The sequence below is a fragment of the Tauraco erythrolophus genome, chromosome 8 (genome assembly GCF_009769465.1).
Source record: "Tauraco erythrolophus isolate bTauEry1 chromosome 8, bTauEry1.pri, whole genome shotgun sequence".
Classification (NCBI taxonomy): Eukaryota; Metazoa; Chordata; class Aves; order Musophagiformes; family Musophagidae; genus Tauraco; species Tauraco erythrolophus.
This window is the reverse complement of record NC_141472.1, coordinates 35,832,496-35,845,389: the sequence shown is the minus strand read 5'-3', so window position 1 is coordinate 35,845,389 and position 12,894 is coordinate 35,832,496. Positions and strand designations below refer to the sequence as shown.

Below are 12,894 nucleotides of genomic sequence, written 5' to 3'. Positions count from 1 at the left end.
CATTGTCCCCAGATTCACACTGCTAAATGTACTCTTCCAAAGTTAGGCACCTGGATCGTTAATCAAACATTTTCCTCACTCAGTGTCACATCTGCTTAATCACTGATGCATAATTAGAACAGTACTGGTTTAATGACTCTGCAGAGCTATCTCATATTAATAAAAAATACAGCACAGATCCAAGATAGGCAATGGCAGTGCAAGTCCCCTCATTCTTCCCTATCAAGGGGGTTTAGTCATGGAAGAGTCACCTTTCGATGGGAGTTGTTAGTTTGCTTTCAATCTGCATTCCCTCTCCTATTTGCCTCTCTGCTCAAGCAGCCTTCGGAAGTGGAAGGTTTTTCTTAGTAATGTTGATAATTGTCCACTGAAAATTGAACTGCTGTGATAAACTCATTGCGCAGAGGCGAGGGGCTAGTAATGACTCTTTGTTACTACTGATTGGGCTGTATTTGAACGAGCAGCTCATAAGAGCTTTTCTTTTTTCCTCATTACTTATCCCCTGAAGCAGTCTTCCACTGTGTACAGATAGCTGGCTCTTCTTTTGCGTCTTAGAGACTGCCATTTTTGTGCAAAGTGCATTTTTTTTTATCCTTCCTTGTGTGGCTTATTGTCTAAAAGTCAAAGATAGCTCTACTGCAGAGCCACTATGGTTGCAATGCATGTGTATCAGCAAAAAAAAGACTGCAGCTTTTTTAAAACCATGTATGCTATATATAAAAGATGTTTTAAAAAAAAAAACAACAACACTTTAAAAAATACCTTTAGAAATAGCTATGCCCTGGAAAGAAGAAAGGCTACTGTTTTGTTCTTCTAAGATGCCTGTTTCTCTTCTGTAGGGAAATATCTATCCAAAGTTCTGAGTTAAAAGTATTTTTTTTCTAGTTTCGTTAAGTTTTATTCAGACAGTAGAAGAAACTACTGCATTTTATTTGTCTTTTTCAAATGGACTCCTTTTCTATAATCCACCTATTAGTAAAACAATCTGGCCTTTATGTAATTATACTATTAGCAAAGCAATATTATGGATAACAATTACATTGATATAAGTGAAAAGAGTAGCTTGTAAGGCACGGGAAATATCTATTAGCATCTCTGGATGTCATAATTTAAAGATGTTTTCTAATACATGTTCATCTCCTGAGCGCGTTTGTGTAGTGCGTCCTGTTTAAGCTGCCTAATAAACAGTTAATACTCCGAGCCAGCGGCATATACATGTTAACAGCTGGAGGCTGGGCAAGTCTTCTATTAGATGGAGCCAAAAAAAGCCCTAGACATTAATCACTGTGTGGCATCCTGATGTTTGCAAAGCCGCCTCGATATGTGATTACAATATGTTCTCTGTCATCTATTTGAGGTGCTTATCACCATGATCGTAAGTGACATGCCTACCAGTTTTTCAGCATTTAGCAATACTTTATTACGCATTATAGTTCCAAAGTAACATTATGCCATATTTATCAGTGTTTAACAAGCATTTTATTTATGTCTTTTGCCATCAACTATTACATAAAGTCACTAAGAGTAGGTTATTGGTTCACACGCATCCCAGCCACAAAATCTGGCCAAGCTGCAGAGGAGAGCATGGAGGACCACATGGTTTCTTTTGCTCAGGAGAGGTTGTCCATCTGGTCCCTTATCATGCTTCTAGCTCAACCTCTCTCGTCTGTTTTGCAATCCTTAAATCCAAAACAAAATTAAAAAAGCATACGTGGACATGAGAGAAAGCATATGTAGGGACTGCGTGTTCTGTTACAGTACTTGCCAAATGCATTGAATCCTCTGAAAGAAGCCTTTAGAAATTTTGCTTTCATTTATTCCTCTTAAAAAAAAACTTAAATAATTATGAAAATGGTAAGACTGTTACTTGTTAGTCCTCAGTTCCACTGCTTTTGTGGTGGATGTATGCAAAGTTATTTGGATGCCGTGCATACGTCCTAACAAGCACTCAGGCCAGGATCCTGGTTCAGAAATTAATTTAGCATGACCGCCTAAGCCTTTCAAGTGCAGATGATGAGATGCACTTTGAATCATCAAACAAGAGGCTTTTGATTTGTTTGCAATGCCCGATGATGCAAGTATAATTTTTTTCTGTTTGGAGGGTCTAGAATAGAGTCTTGTATTTACAACAACTTCCCCCTAGCAATATTGTTTAGACTCTTCTTAAACTCGGCGATTCCTGACTTGTTCTCTCCCTTGATTTTGGCCCTTTCCATGACTCTTTCGAGGCTCAAGGGGAAACTGCATCCTGGTGCACAGCAAACAACTGTTGCAAAGTTGCAAACCTGTTTCCAGGGGCTTGCTGGGAGATACCCTAGGGTATGTTGTATTGTTGTATTGCCTTGGACCAGCTTTTACGCAAGGATGGAGAGAGAAGGATTACTTCTTGCTGCCTGTTAATTAGGAGATGGCGTCAGAAGGGTTTGCGGAGCAGGAGTATCTTGGCTCATGAATCATGATTAGGCTGTGGCAGCCCAGCTGTGAAAACCCTGTGGAGACCTTGCAGCCAAGAGCAGAGAATGAGAGTTTTAGTCTGAGCAGAGCTTTTGGCAGGGTCTGTGTGGTGGTGTTTTACAGAGTGTTGTTCATAAACAGCTCTTCTCGTTGATAGTTCTCTTATTTTTGAATTTTTTGTTATGTTCCCCGCCACCACACCCCCTTCCTCTTTTGACAGGAAACTCAGTGCAGCATCTCAATGCAATTATAGTTCCTTTGTTGATTAATGTAGATTTAATTGCAAGAGTAGTTTACATCTCATATTTTAAGAGCCTTGCGTAAGAGATTAATAAAAGGGTGAATAATGGTAAATACATTAAACAGCATTATATAACCACATAAATAGTAGTAATTGTTGCAACACTGGACGTTTTAATGGCCCACACATATTGTAAATAGGTGGTTATGAACATTGTAACATTCTCTCTGCTCTCCCTTGCTCCTCTAAATGTTAAATAACCCCCTCAGCAAGACCTTTTCAGTAGAGGGGTTTTTACGAGTGAGGGTTTATTGTTGCAGTGCACCACTGTGCATAGAGATGAGAAAGCCCAACAGATGGAAGGGTTTTGCAGTCACTGTGATTTGGTGGTGGCCATTGGTTTTTGTCCAAGTGAAGGAGGTTTCAACATACAAAATGCAGGGGACAGTGCTTCAAACTGTCAGGTAAGGGTAGCTCTGTGTGAGCTCTCTCTAAATAATAGTCCTGATGAGATAATTTCTTGATATAAAAAATAATTAAGGGTTAACTATATCAAAGATGGGGAATGGGAGAGAGAAAATTCTGTGGTTTTCTGGTTAGAACTTATTTTCTACTAGGGAGGCAATGGGACGAGGCTCCTCTGAGCTGCACAGGTCTGTGTGTGTCTTTTTTATGTCCTACAATCACCTCCTCGTGTGTGAAAGTATCTTGGGATTACATGAGGAGTTTCAGGTGGGTTTGGGAATTCAGTTTGTGTTTTTGAGAACCACCCATCCAGGATGACACTCATCCATAGGGAAGAGTTTGTCTTAGATCATGTTTTAATGCACATTCATCTTTTGCACTGGATAGCAAACCTGACCGTTAACGGTTACAACACATAGCATGGCAGTGGTTTTGGATCTAGATTAAATGCTCAGGTGACATAAGAAATAGTGCATTAAGAAATGTAATCTTGGAAACCCAAGTTTTTCAACATTCTAATTATCGTGCATTCTAATTACAACCTGACTCTCTTCTAGAGGCCCCGTGTTTTTCCTGCCACGAGGCTTGCTCTTCTGCTAGGCTCCACTCTCAGCTGCTCTGTCATCTAACCTCCCCGTGGTCCATCTTCTCCTTTCAGTCACAGCCATGGTAATTGAGGGAAAATCCCATTGTTCCCTTGATTGCTGGTATCACCTGAGGAAACTGCTACATGCAAAATGCTTTCTCCTTTTGCAGCTAGTGTAATTCTGTCCTGTCTGATTCATAGATTCATAGATTTCTAGGTTGGAAAAGACCTTAGAGATCATCGAGTCCAACCATCCCTAATCCCCATTAAACCATATCCTCAAGTAGATCATCCACCCTATTCTTAAACACATCCAGGGATGGGGACTCAACCACCTCCCTGGGCAGCCTATTCCAGTGGCTGACAACCCTTTCAGAGAAAATATACTTCCTGACATCCCACCTGAATCTCCCCTGACTAAGCTTATACCCATTTCCTCTTGTTCTATCACCCAACACTAATGTAAAGAGCCCTTCCCCCACCTCCCCACCATCTTTTCTCAAGTATTTGTAGGCTGTAATCAGGTCTCCCCTCAGCCTCCTCTTCTCCAGGCTAAACAGCCCCAACTCCCTCAGCCGCTCCTCATAAGTTTTATTTTCCAGCCCCTTGACCAGTTTGGTCGCCCTTCTTTGGACTCGCTCCAGGAGCTCAATATCTCTCTTAAAGCGAGGGGCCCAAAACTGGACACAATATTCCAGGTGCGGCCTCACCAGTGCCGAGTACAGTGGCAGGATCACTTCCCTGCTCCTGCTGGTCACACTATTCTTGATACACGCCAGTATCCCATTGGCCTTTTTGGCCACCTGGGCACACTGCTGGCTCATATCAAGCCGGTAGTCAACCTCCTATGCATTGCCGTTTGGTCAATGCCTATCTGATGAACTGAGCTGAATACCTGCGAATGCTAATGAACTCCCATACATCGATGTTCGGTTGTATCATTAAGTCAAAATTCTGATACAGATGTAGGTATGTGATATAGAGAGAGATGTATGATTTGCTAAGTGAAAGTATTGTCACTAGGCTTTAAAGTAACGTTCTAGAGGTCTTGAAATATTTTATCCTGGATGAATACCGAAAATTTTTAAAGCCTAAATGTGTGTAAAGCAAACACTAAACCATAACTGGAGAAGAAAAGTAATGGGAGTGTGGAAGATGTAAGTTTCTGGGAAAAGTAGAAGTATAAGAAATTGAAACAGAAGGAGGGGTAAAATTAAATTAAAATAATGAACAACAAATAAGTAAACTGCACAAAAGTGAAAATTTCCTCTAATGGGTTTTACCTGTGAGGCATTATTTCACTTAAAACTATCCACCTGAAGCAAAGAAAAAAGAGTACTCTAAAGTGTTTGATGAATGTTAAGGATACTTTCTTACAGCTCTGGGCTAGACTATACTATAGATAACTTCCATCTGTCTACTCTATAGCATGTTTTTGAAAGACTGTGAATAAGGCACTGATTTCAATGTTATAGTAGTTAAAATCCACAAAAATAGTAAACCCAACATTTCATAGTAGGTGAAAGAATAGAGCAGGGATGAGGGGAGTAGCCAGTGAATCAGTAACTCGGAACCAGGCTTTAAGAAAACAGAAGAACCAGAAGAGAGCTGATACTGAGGAGCCCTTGCTGAGGATGCAGAAACTAAACCCGGCCGAAAACTTCTCTTCAACACAATCCTAACAGGCATTTCTCTCAGCAGCAAAACACATATAAAATGCAATATAAAAAAAATCATCAATACAAAATATTTACTTTGCAAATCAAACTTGAGAATATATTGTTTATTGGAATTTTGTTTTCCATTGTAATAGTCCATATGGAAAGGTGGAAGAAAAGCCAGTTGTGTGTTTGGGATGGGGTTGTCCCTTACATTTATTATCGCTTTTTCTTTTGCCTTCACTCTTACCATCTCAAGATGTTCTCATCCTCTTTTCGTTCCACGCAAAGCTATGTTTAGCGAGACATGTTTGGAATGTGGATGAGAGGAGGAAGCTGGAAAGCTGAAGGGCAAAAGACTGTGTAAAAGCACTGTGTCCTTTTGCCCCCATTTGGCTTTTACTCTTGCGATCTATGGTGACAGTGAGACTTGCAGTTGTTGCTTGTCCATGGGATCATCACATCATGCATCACTGTCAGGAGAAGAATTAAAACTCTTAGCACGTGAGATATTTTAAAGAAACCCTGAAATGCGATGTTTAATATGGTTATACCTAATTATACAGTCAGTGGGGGTTTTGTTTGAGTGAGGAATGCAAAATTGGATACAGGATCATCCTTTCATGTCTGACCAAGTGAAATGATGTCAAATTCAGCAAAATAGGAAAAACGGATGACAGGTTTGTGAATTAAGAAGGGAAGACAATGTGCAGGTGTTTAAAAAACATTTATTTGGCTCAGAATTATGCAACAGTGTGAAATGTAAGTAATTTAGGGATTCCAGCAATGTATCTAGTCAAAGTGTTTTCTAGCTGCATACAGCTGATGGTTTTCATAGGGATTTGAAGTCTTGATATGGCTAGGCAGAACTGACAAATGTAGGAGACATAAGGAAATCACCTTCCCTTTTTCCTTCTCTGTCCTCTGTTGTGGTTTGGAAAGGGGATAAGGGTATATATGGACTGCACAGTGCAGCACCGTGTTGAATTACCCCCAGTCTCTCAACTAGCTGATACTGAGCAGTGATGCAGTGATGCAGACGGAAGCTAGCCCTGCTTCTGCATCCAGGGACCGTGCCTAATTAGCCAGCTATAGTTCTCCCTGTTTCTGAGCTTATTTGTCCAAGCTACATTTCTTAAAGATCAAGCACAGCTAAACCATAGAGGCATAGTCATAAGGGGCAGGATTTAGGTCTGTCTTCCTGAACAAAGACTCAACAGCTCCTGACAAAGCAAGAAGCTTGAAAAGTTGCAGATGGCAGACGTGATAGTGGAACAAGCTTCCTCCAGATTTTTGATAACAAGACACCCAAGATTTTTTTGATTCTCAATGCTTCCAATATGATATTTTTCCAACACTTTCTTTAAAACTCAAAAATATGTTCTCCAGAGAAGAGAACAAACCCTTGGGGTCAGAGTCTTCACAAACTTCTTTCTAATGAATAAACATATCTAATCCCTGTAGTGAGTAGCCCAACAGACAATCTCCCAAGCTATTGAGCGGTGTATACCTCTCCTCCTACAGCAGGGTCTGAAACTTTCTTTTAAGCCCATCTCCAGCTGATCTTATCTCCTCATTCATGGAGCCAGGCACCTGTTGGGTCATGAAATATCTTAGACATGTTTATAGGGAAAAAACAAAATCTGTCTTTTGTTTTCATGAACTCACAAGTTATGAGTTTCCTTGCCACATTAGGCAGGAGGACTGAGTCAGGTGATATTGTTTTTTCCTGTTATCAATCTGGAAGGGCTTCTTCTGTGCATACAAGTAGACAGTTTCTGAATTTGTCACTAAAATTGTGCTTATCTTTACAAAAAAAAACAACCAAAACAGACCTCTAAGGAAATTTAAATCACTTTAAGTGACTCTGAGTCACTTGAATCTCTCTGAAATTCTTTTCGAATTAAACATGTATTTCCTTAAAGACTTGATTGTAAATCCAACTTTAAAAAATAGGCTAATTATGTTTTTATGATTGTCGTGGTTTAGGCCACTCTGGCAACTAAACTCCATGCAGCAGCTCGGTCACCCTCCCCCCATCCCCTGGGGATGAGGAAGAGAATTAAAGGAGAAAAGGAAAAGAGACCCGTGGGTTGAGATAAGAACAATTTACTACTACTACTACTAAAATATGAATATATACAGATATGTACAATGATAAATGTATACAAGCAAGTGATGTGCAGTGTAATTGCTCACCACTGCTTGACCGAGGCCCGTCTTTTCCCAAAGCTGTAATCCTGAAACAGATAGATCCTGATACTGCAATCCCGGACGAGCAAGAGGCCCAAAAATAGAGAGCGCGGCAGAGAGAGCACTCTGAGAGTCCAACAGTGAGAGTCCCGGAAGAGCAAAGGCCCTTCTTTCCGGCTGACCCTCACTTTTATACTGGGCATGACGCTGCATGATATGGAATACTAATTGGCCCGTTTGGCCCTCAATCCTAAATCTAAGTACAAATCATAAGGAGAGTCGTGGACCCCCTGTTCCAGTCATGCTCCCCCCTATCCTGTTGTGCTCCTGCACACTGGCAAGAACACAGCAAGCTGAAAAGTCCTTGAGACCTCAGTGCCAACTATAAACATCAGTGCGCTGTCAGTGTTCTTCTCAGAGCAAGTCCCAGACTAAAACCAAAACACGGAGCTCTTCCAGCTGCTAGAAAGAAGAACTAACTCTGTCCCAGCTGAAACCGGGACAGTGATAATACAAAAATTCAGCATTACTGTCAACTTTAGCAGTGAAGACATGCTTTCTGCTGGTCTAATTTTCATTTTCTTCTTTCTTAAGTGAATCGTTAAAAACTATGAAACAGTTTTATGCTCCTTTTAACAAGAATAACGCCATTATACCAAGAAAAAGAAAAATATTTTGCCAAAACCATTACCTGCAATCAAGAGATTATAGCTTGTTGGCACTGCATGTACACCATGTATCTGAGGCATTTATGGAGGCAAAACAGAATTTTGCAGGTGAACACAAGCTGAATGAACAAGGTCATCTTCAGTAGGGTTTAAATGATTCTAAATCCCAAATCCACAAGACTCTATACTTGGATATAAAATATGCGAGTAGCTCTTGCTGGTGTTGCCTCGAGCTGCCAATAGTTTGCAGCTGAGCTACTCAGGTGTTTGCATTAAGTGCATCATTACTTTTGTGGTGGCATAATCAGTGTCTGAAGATTCTTACTAAATGCATGAAACGGTAGGCACCGTGCTCCCTCAGAATGAAATTGGAAAGCTGCCTTGGTTATGTATTGCTGAAGACTGAGGTAGTGGGGCAATAATTAATAAAATGCTAGAAAGTAGAGAAATTTCACATCTAAAAATGTTTTCAGTGATGTGTGAAGAAAAGGGAATGTTATTCATAGATTAATGTAGTCTCTACTTAAAGACGGTTAACTCATAAAGGCCAGTTTGAGCACAGCAGAAATCTGTTCCGAATGCTTTGTAGACACAACAGGATGCTTTTAATTGTTTTGGTTTTTTTTCTTCTTTCCTGAAGACTGCAGATTTGTCTTCTAACTTTTGATACTGTCGTGCTCTTTCATCAAGCTAATACATAGTTTATCTTCAAAACCAATTTTTTCTCTTTGATTTCTTTGGATAGCTTGATTCTAATTATATTACCTAAGAACTTGAATTTAATCTGTATATCAAAATGTAGCATCTTCTCAGTTTATTGGAAGATTAGCTTTTGAGGGTTTTTTTGTGGGTTTGTTTTTTTTTTTTTAGAAATAACTCCTTAGCTACTCTGAATGTATTAGTTTTTGACTCATGTTTTTTGTACCTTAAACCCCTGTTGAATTCATTAGTTTAGCACTCAAGTTAACCTAAACAGAACAGGATGCTTAAGAAGTAAAATAAGGGAAAGCCTTCCCTCAAATAGTGGATAGATCTTCTTCTGTGTAGATATTCATTTGTTTTCTTTTTTCTTGTACCTTTGTACTTTTTCTGTTCTTATCTGCATTTTTCACTACTTCTCCCTTTTCCTTTCATTTTGCAAATAGATGTCTTGAGATTCATTTTAAATTATTTCCTTCAGTGCCCGTTAAAGCACATTCTTATCTTCCTCATACATTAGATGCATTAAATTCTTTCTGACATCAACATTACCCCTTGATTAAATTACAGCCCTAAATTCAATTGGGTGTCGTGTAGTCTTGGATAGATATAAAGCAATATTAGTTTTATAATGCTACCTTATGTTTCACTTTGCTCTCCACTAAGCATTTTCTTTCTTATAAGACAGAGTTTTTCTTTAGTACAAGTTGTCTTGTAAAATGTTTATGTATGTGGCGTTAAAAGAAAAGCAATAGAGACGTAGTGCACACCTATTCTTCTTCTTGCGTGTTATCTTTAAGCCTAACCTAGTGGTGAATCTCCCTTGTGATTGTTTCTGAAGTGCACACCAACCAAAGTGTCTTCCTTCATCCTCTGTAAATGAATTGATTATAGCTGTTATCCTTGAGCTTAGTGCTTGCAATCATGATAAAAAAAAACTCATCAACTTCTTAATTGGTATTTAATGTTGAAGCCAGGTTAATCTGTTGCCATTTTACTGATACCAGCAAATTAGATTAAGAGTTATATGAGTCCTTCTTTTGTGAAAATTGCCTAGCTATTCTAAACCAGACCTGTCTTATGAATGGGAAGTCTTAAACTGTAAGAAAATTTGGAAAAAAATGATCCTTCTTCTTGCAAACTCACTTTTACTGTTACTTCATTTTAGGTAACGTTCAAAGCATCAAGATACTCAGTTTCACCAGACTTAAGATTTGTTCTTCTTGCATATGATGTTAAACAGGTAAGCCAACTGTTAATAATCAAAGAGCCTCTAAACTAAAACTCTGAAACTCTTGTTCTTTTGAATATTTCATCTGTGATTCCCCATAATATAATATGATTCATGTACTTGAGTTCTCTTTCCAAAACCTTCCAATGAAATGATGGTGAAGTATCTATTTGAGTGTGTACAGGAATGCTGCAAGGTTCTCAGTTGAGGCAAATTGCCATGGCTCCTATGAAATGTCACACCGGTTTATGTCGTAGAGGTTTCGTAACCCTTCAACTCTTGTGTTGCTAGCTGATGATGCGAAAGCCTATCGTTTGATATTCTTCCATGTTTTAAACAGCTGTACGTGTCATTTTTGAACTATTCTAAAAAAAAAAAATCTAGGCTGATTCATGTCATGCAAGTTTTATTGTTGGCTTCAGTTGTCTGAAACCTGATAGTCCGAAAGTCTCTTGGGCTATATAATGCAGTGTATTCTTTTTTTCTCACAGTATTTAGAGATTTTGTAGGCTATTATGTTGTCAAAACCAGTTTCAATCAATAATACCTGATAGAGTTTTCTAAAATAAATCTTTGAACACAAACAAGACTGAAAATGGTTTTATGAATTTCCTCTGTGCATATTGGTGTTTGTATAAAAAGTACTATTAAAATATAAAATGTTATTCATTACAGAATAGTTCTGGATTGATAGACTTGGTGGTTATTCAAGCAGGTTTGGGTTGATTTTTTTAATTTTTTTTAAACAGTAAAATTTACAAATACCTGTTAATACCTGTGACTTTAATACCAGAAATCAATGGTCAGAAATGAGAAAAGATTGCTATCGTTCATTGCATTATACTACAGTACAGTAGTTTACTTATTGTTTTGTGTTGGTACCTGATAATACAGTAGCTGTGTGTTGTGGATTGAAATTCTTAGAACAATAAAATATTCATTTCCAGGTCAGTATATAAACCTTTGTGGCCTCCTGGTAGCATTACTATATTGATCTGTATACCTGCAGCTTTAATAATTGTATCTTCAAACTGGAAAATGTGCTGAAAGCTTATCTGAAATATTCTAAAGGTGTTGATGTAAAACGATTTGTTTACTTGGGACTAGATCCAAGCAGGTTTTCTTCTACTAGTTCTAGTGGATTCTGAATCAAACTCTTTTTATGATATGTGTTGACCTATAAACCAGGAAAGGGCTGCTGTTGTTTAGTTCAGTGTTTTTGTTGTAGAGGTTTCCAGTTTTATTCCTATCTGAAAAATATTTACTTCTTGCTGTTTTCCTTCTTGGTTGCTTGTTTTTGTGAGAAAGAGTTTAATAATCCCTTATACTGACTTAATTTCCTTGTTTACTGTATTTAAATTTTCATTTTGAATGGATTGGTTGGCTTGAGATTTTCTTAGTAGTTGCATGTATAGCTGATATAGAAATAAAGGAAGACATAAAAATATCCATCACACGTCATTATTATATTATTATAATATATATTATCCATCACACATCATTCACTATCCATTACACCGAAATGTAGTAACATCAGGAATTAATCCCTGCCCTACAGTGAAGATGGTCTGTTGACGTGCAAATTGCTCTCAGTGCATGCTGAATGTGTCACTTTGCAGGAGAAGTCTCTTTCCCTATTTCGTTCTTGGTTTTGTTGCAAAAATAAACTTTTTCTTCCTTTTACAGTCTGGTAATCACTTAGAAGGATTTGGTTTGCAGCATTTACATTTTGCATCTAGCCGTTTCCTTTGCTCAAGTATGTTGACAAGAAGGAATTAAAATGAGAAATGAACAGGGTTTGGCAAGCAGTTTGTGGTGGTAATCCTGGATATCTTTGGATGAGGCTCATGATGCTCAAGTGCTCCAGCTGGGCTCATGGCTTTCAAACCAGAAACGTACTGTGATTTTTGCTGGAAGTCCTCTGGAAGTAGTGGTGATGGTGCTAAAATTGGTTAATAGCTGGATGTTGTCAGCCAGATCGTCAGTTGATGTAAGTAATTATAATGCTGTTACCTCCTGAGAAGAATCTATTTCTTCAGATGGAAAGGAGAATTGCTAAAAAGAGTGTAAGCCAATTCTTTCAGACGTTACAAAAAAAAAAACATTATTGTGAATATGTGGTAAAAAAACTTTTTTCCTCCAAATTGTCTGATTCTTGGAATATTTGTTAGGCTGGTGAGGCACTTCTGTTTTCTCAAAATCTGTTGTGGAAAAGGTGTGCAATGCCTTGGAAAGCTCCATTTCTGCATAACTAATGTTTCTTAATAAGATCAAGAGTTAAGTTAGTGTTCATTCTTCTTGGGCCTTCTCTTTTTTTTCTTTTTCTTCTCAGTTAGAGCTAGACTTGTTGGGTCTGGGTGAGAGGAAGTCCACCTGTCTACCTTGCTCCTTCCTCTGGCTGTTAACTATAAATTATAAAATGTATTGCCTATAAAATTAAAATTAATGTTAAACACCATAACTTAATTGGAGTTTTTCAAATCAGTTTCAGTAGACTCAGGCCAGATTCTTTCTTTCTTATCTTATTTGAGTGTAACTTTTTACGAAACTGAGGATTTGCTTAATGTCATGTGTTACAACACATGCTTGAGTCTTTAATAATACAAGGAACTGTAATAGTTAATAGTACAAGGAACTGTAAATAACTTGTTGTAAGCATTACTTGATCTCACCGTCTCCTATAAATTGCCACAGACCCT

The 12,894-nt window shown here is 38.3% G+C and overlaps 1 protein-coding gene across 1 annotated transcript in view; it reads left to right on the top strand.

Annotated features, from left to right (window-relative positions):
- Nucleotides 1–12,894, top strand: part of DPP10 (dipeptidyl peptidase like 10) — a 435,193-nt gene that overhangs the window by 275,014 nt on the left and 147,285 nt on the right. The window contains exon 5 of the mRNA XM_086616020.1: nucleotides 10,133–10,207. Coding sequence (XP_086472146.1) covers nucleotides 10,133–10,207 — 75 coding nt within the window. The remainder of the gene's footprint in view (nucleotides 1–10,132; nucleotides 10,208–12,894) is intronic.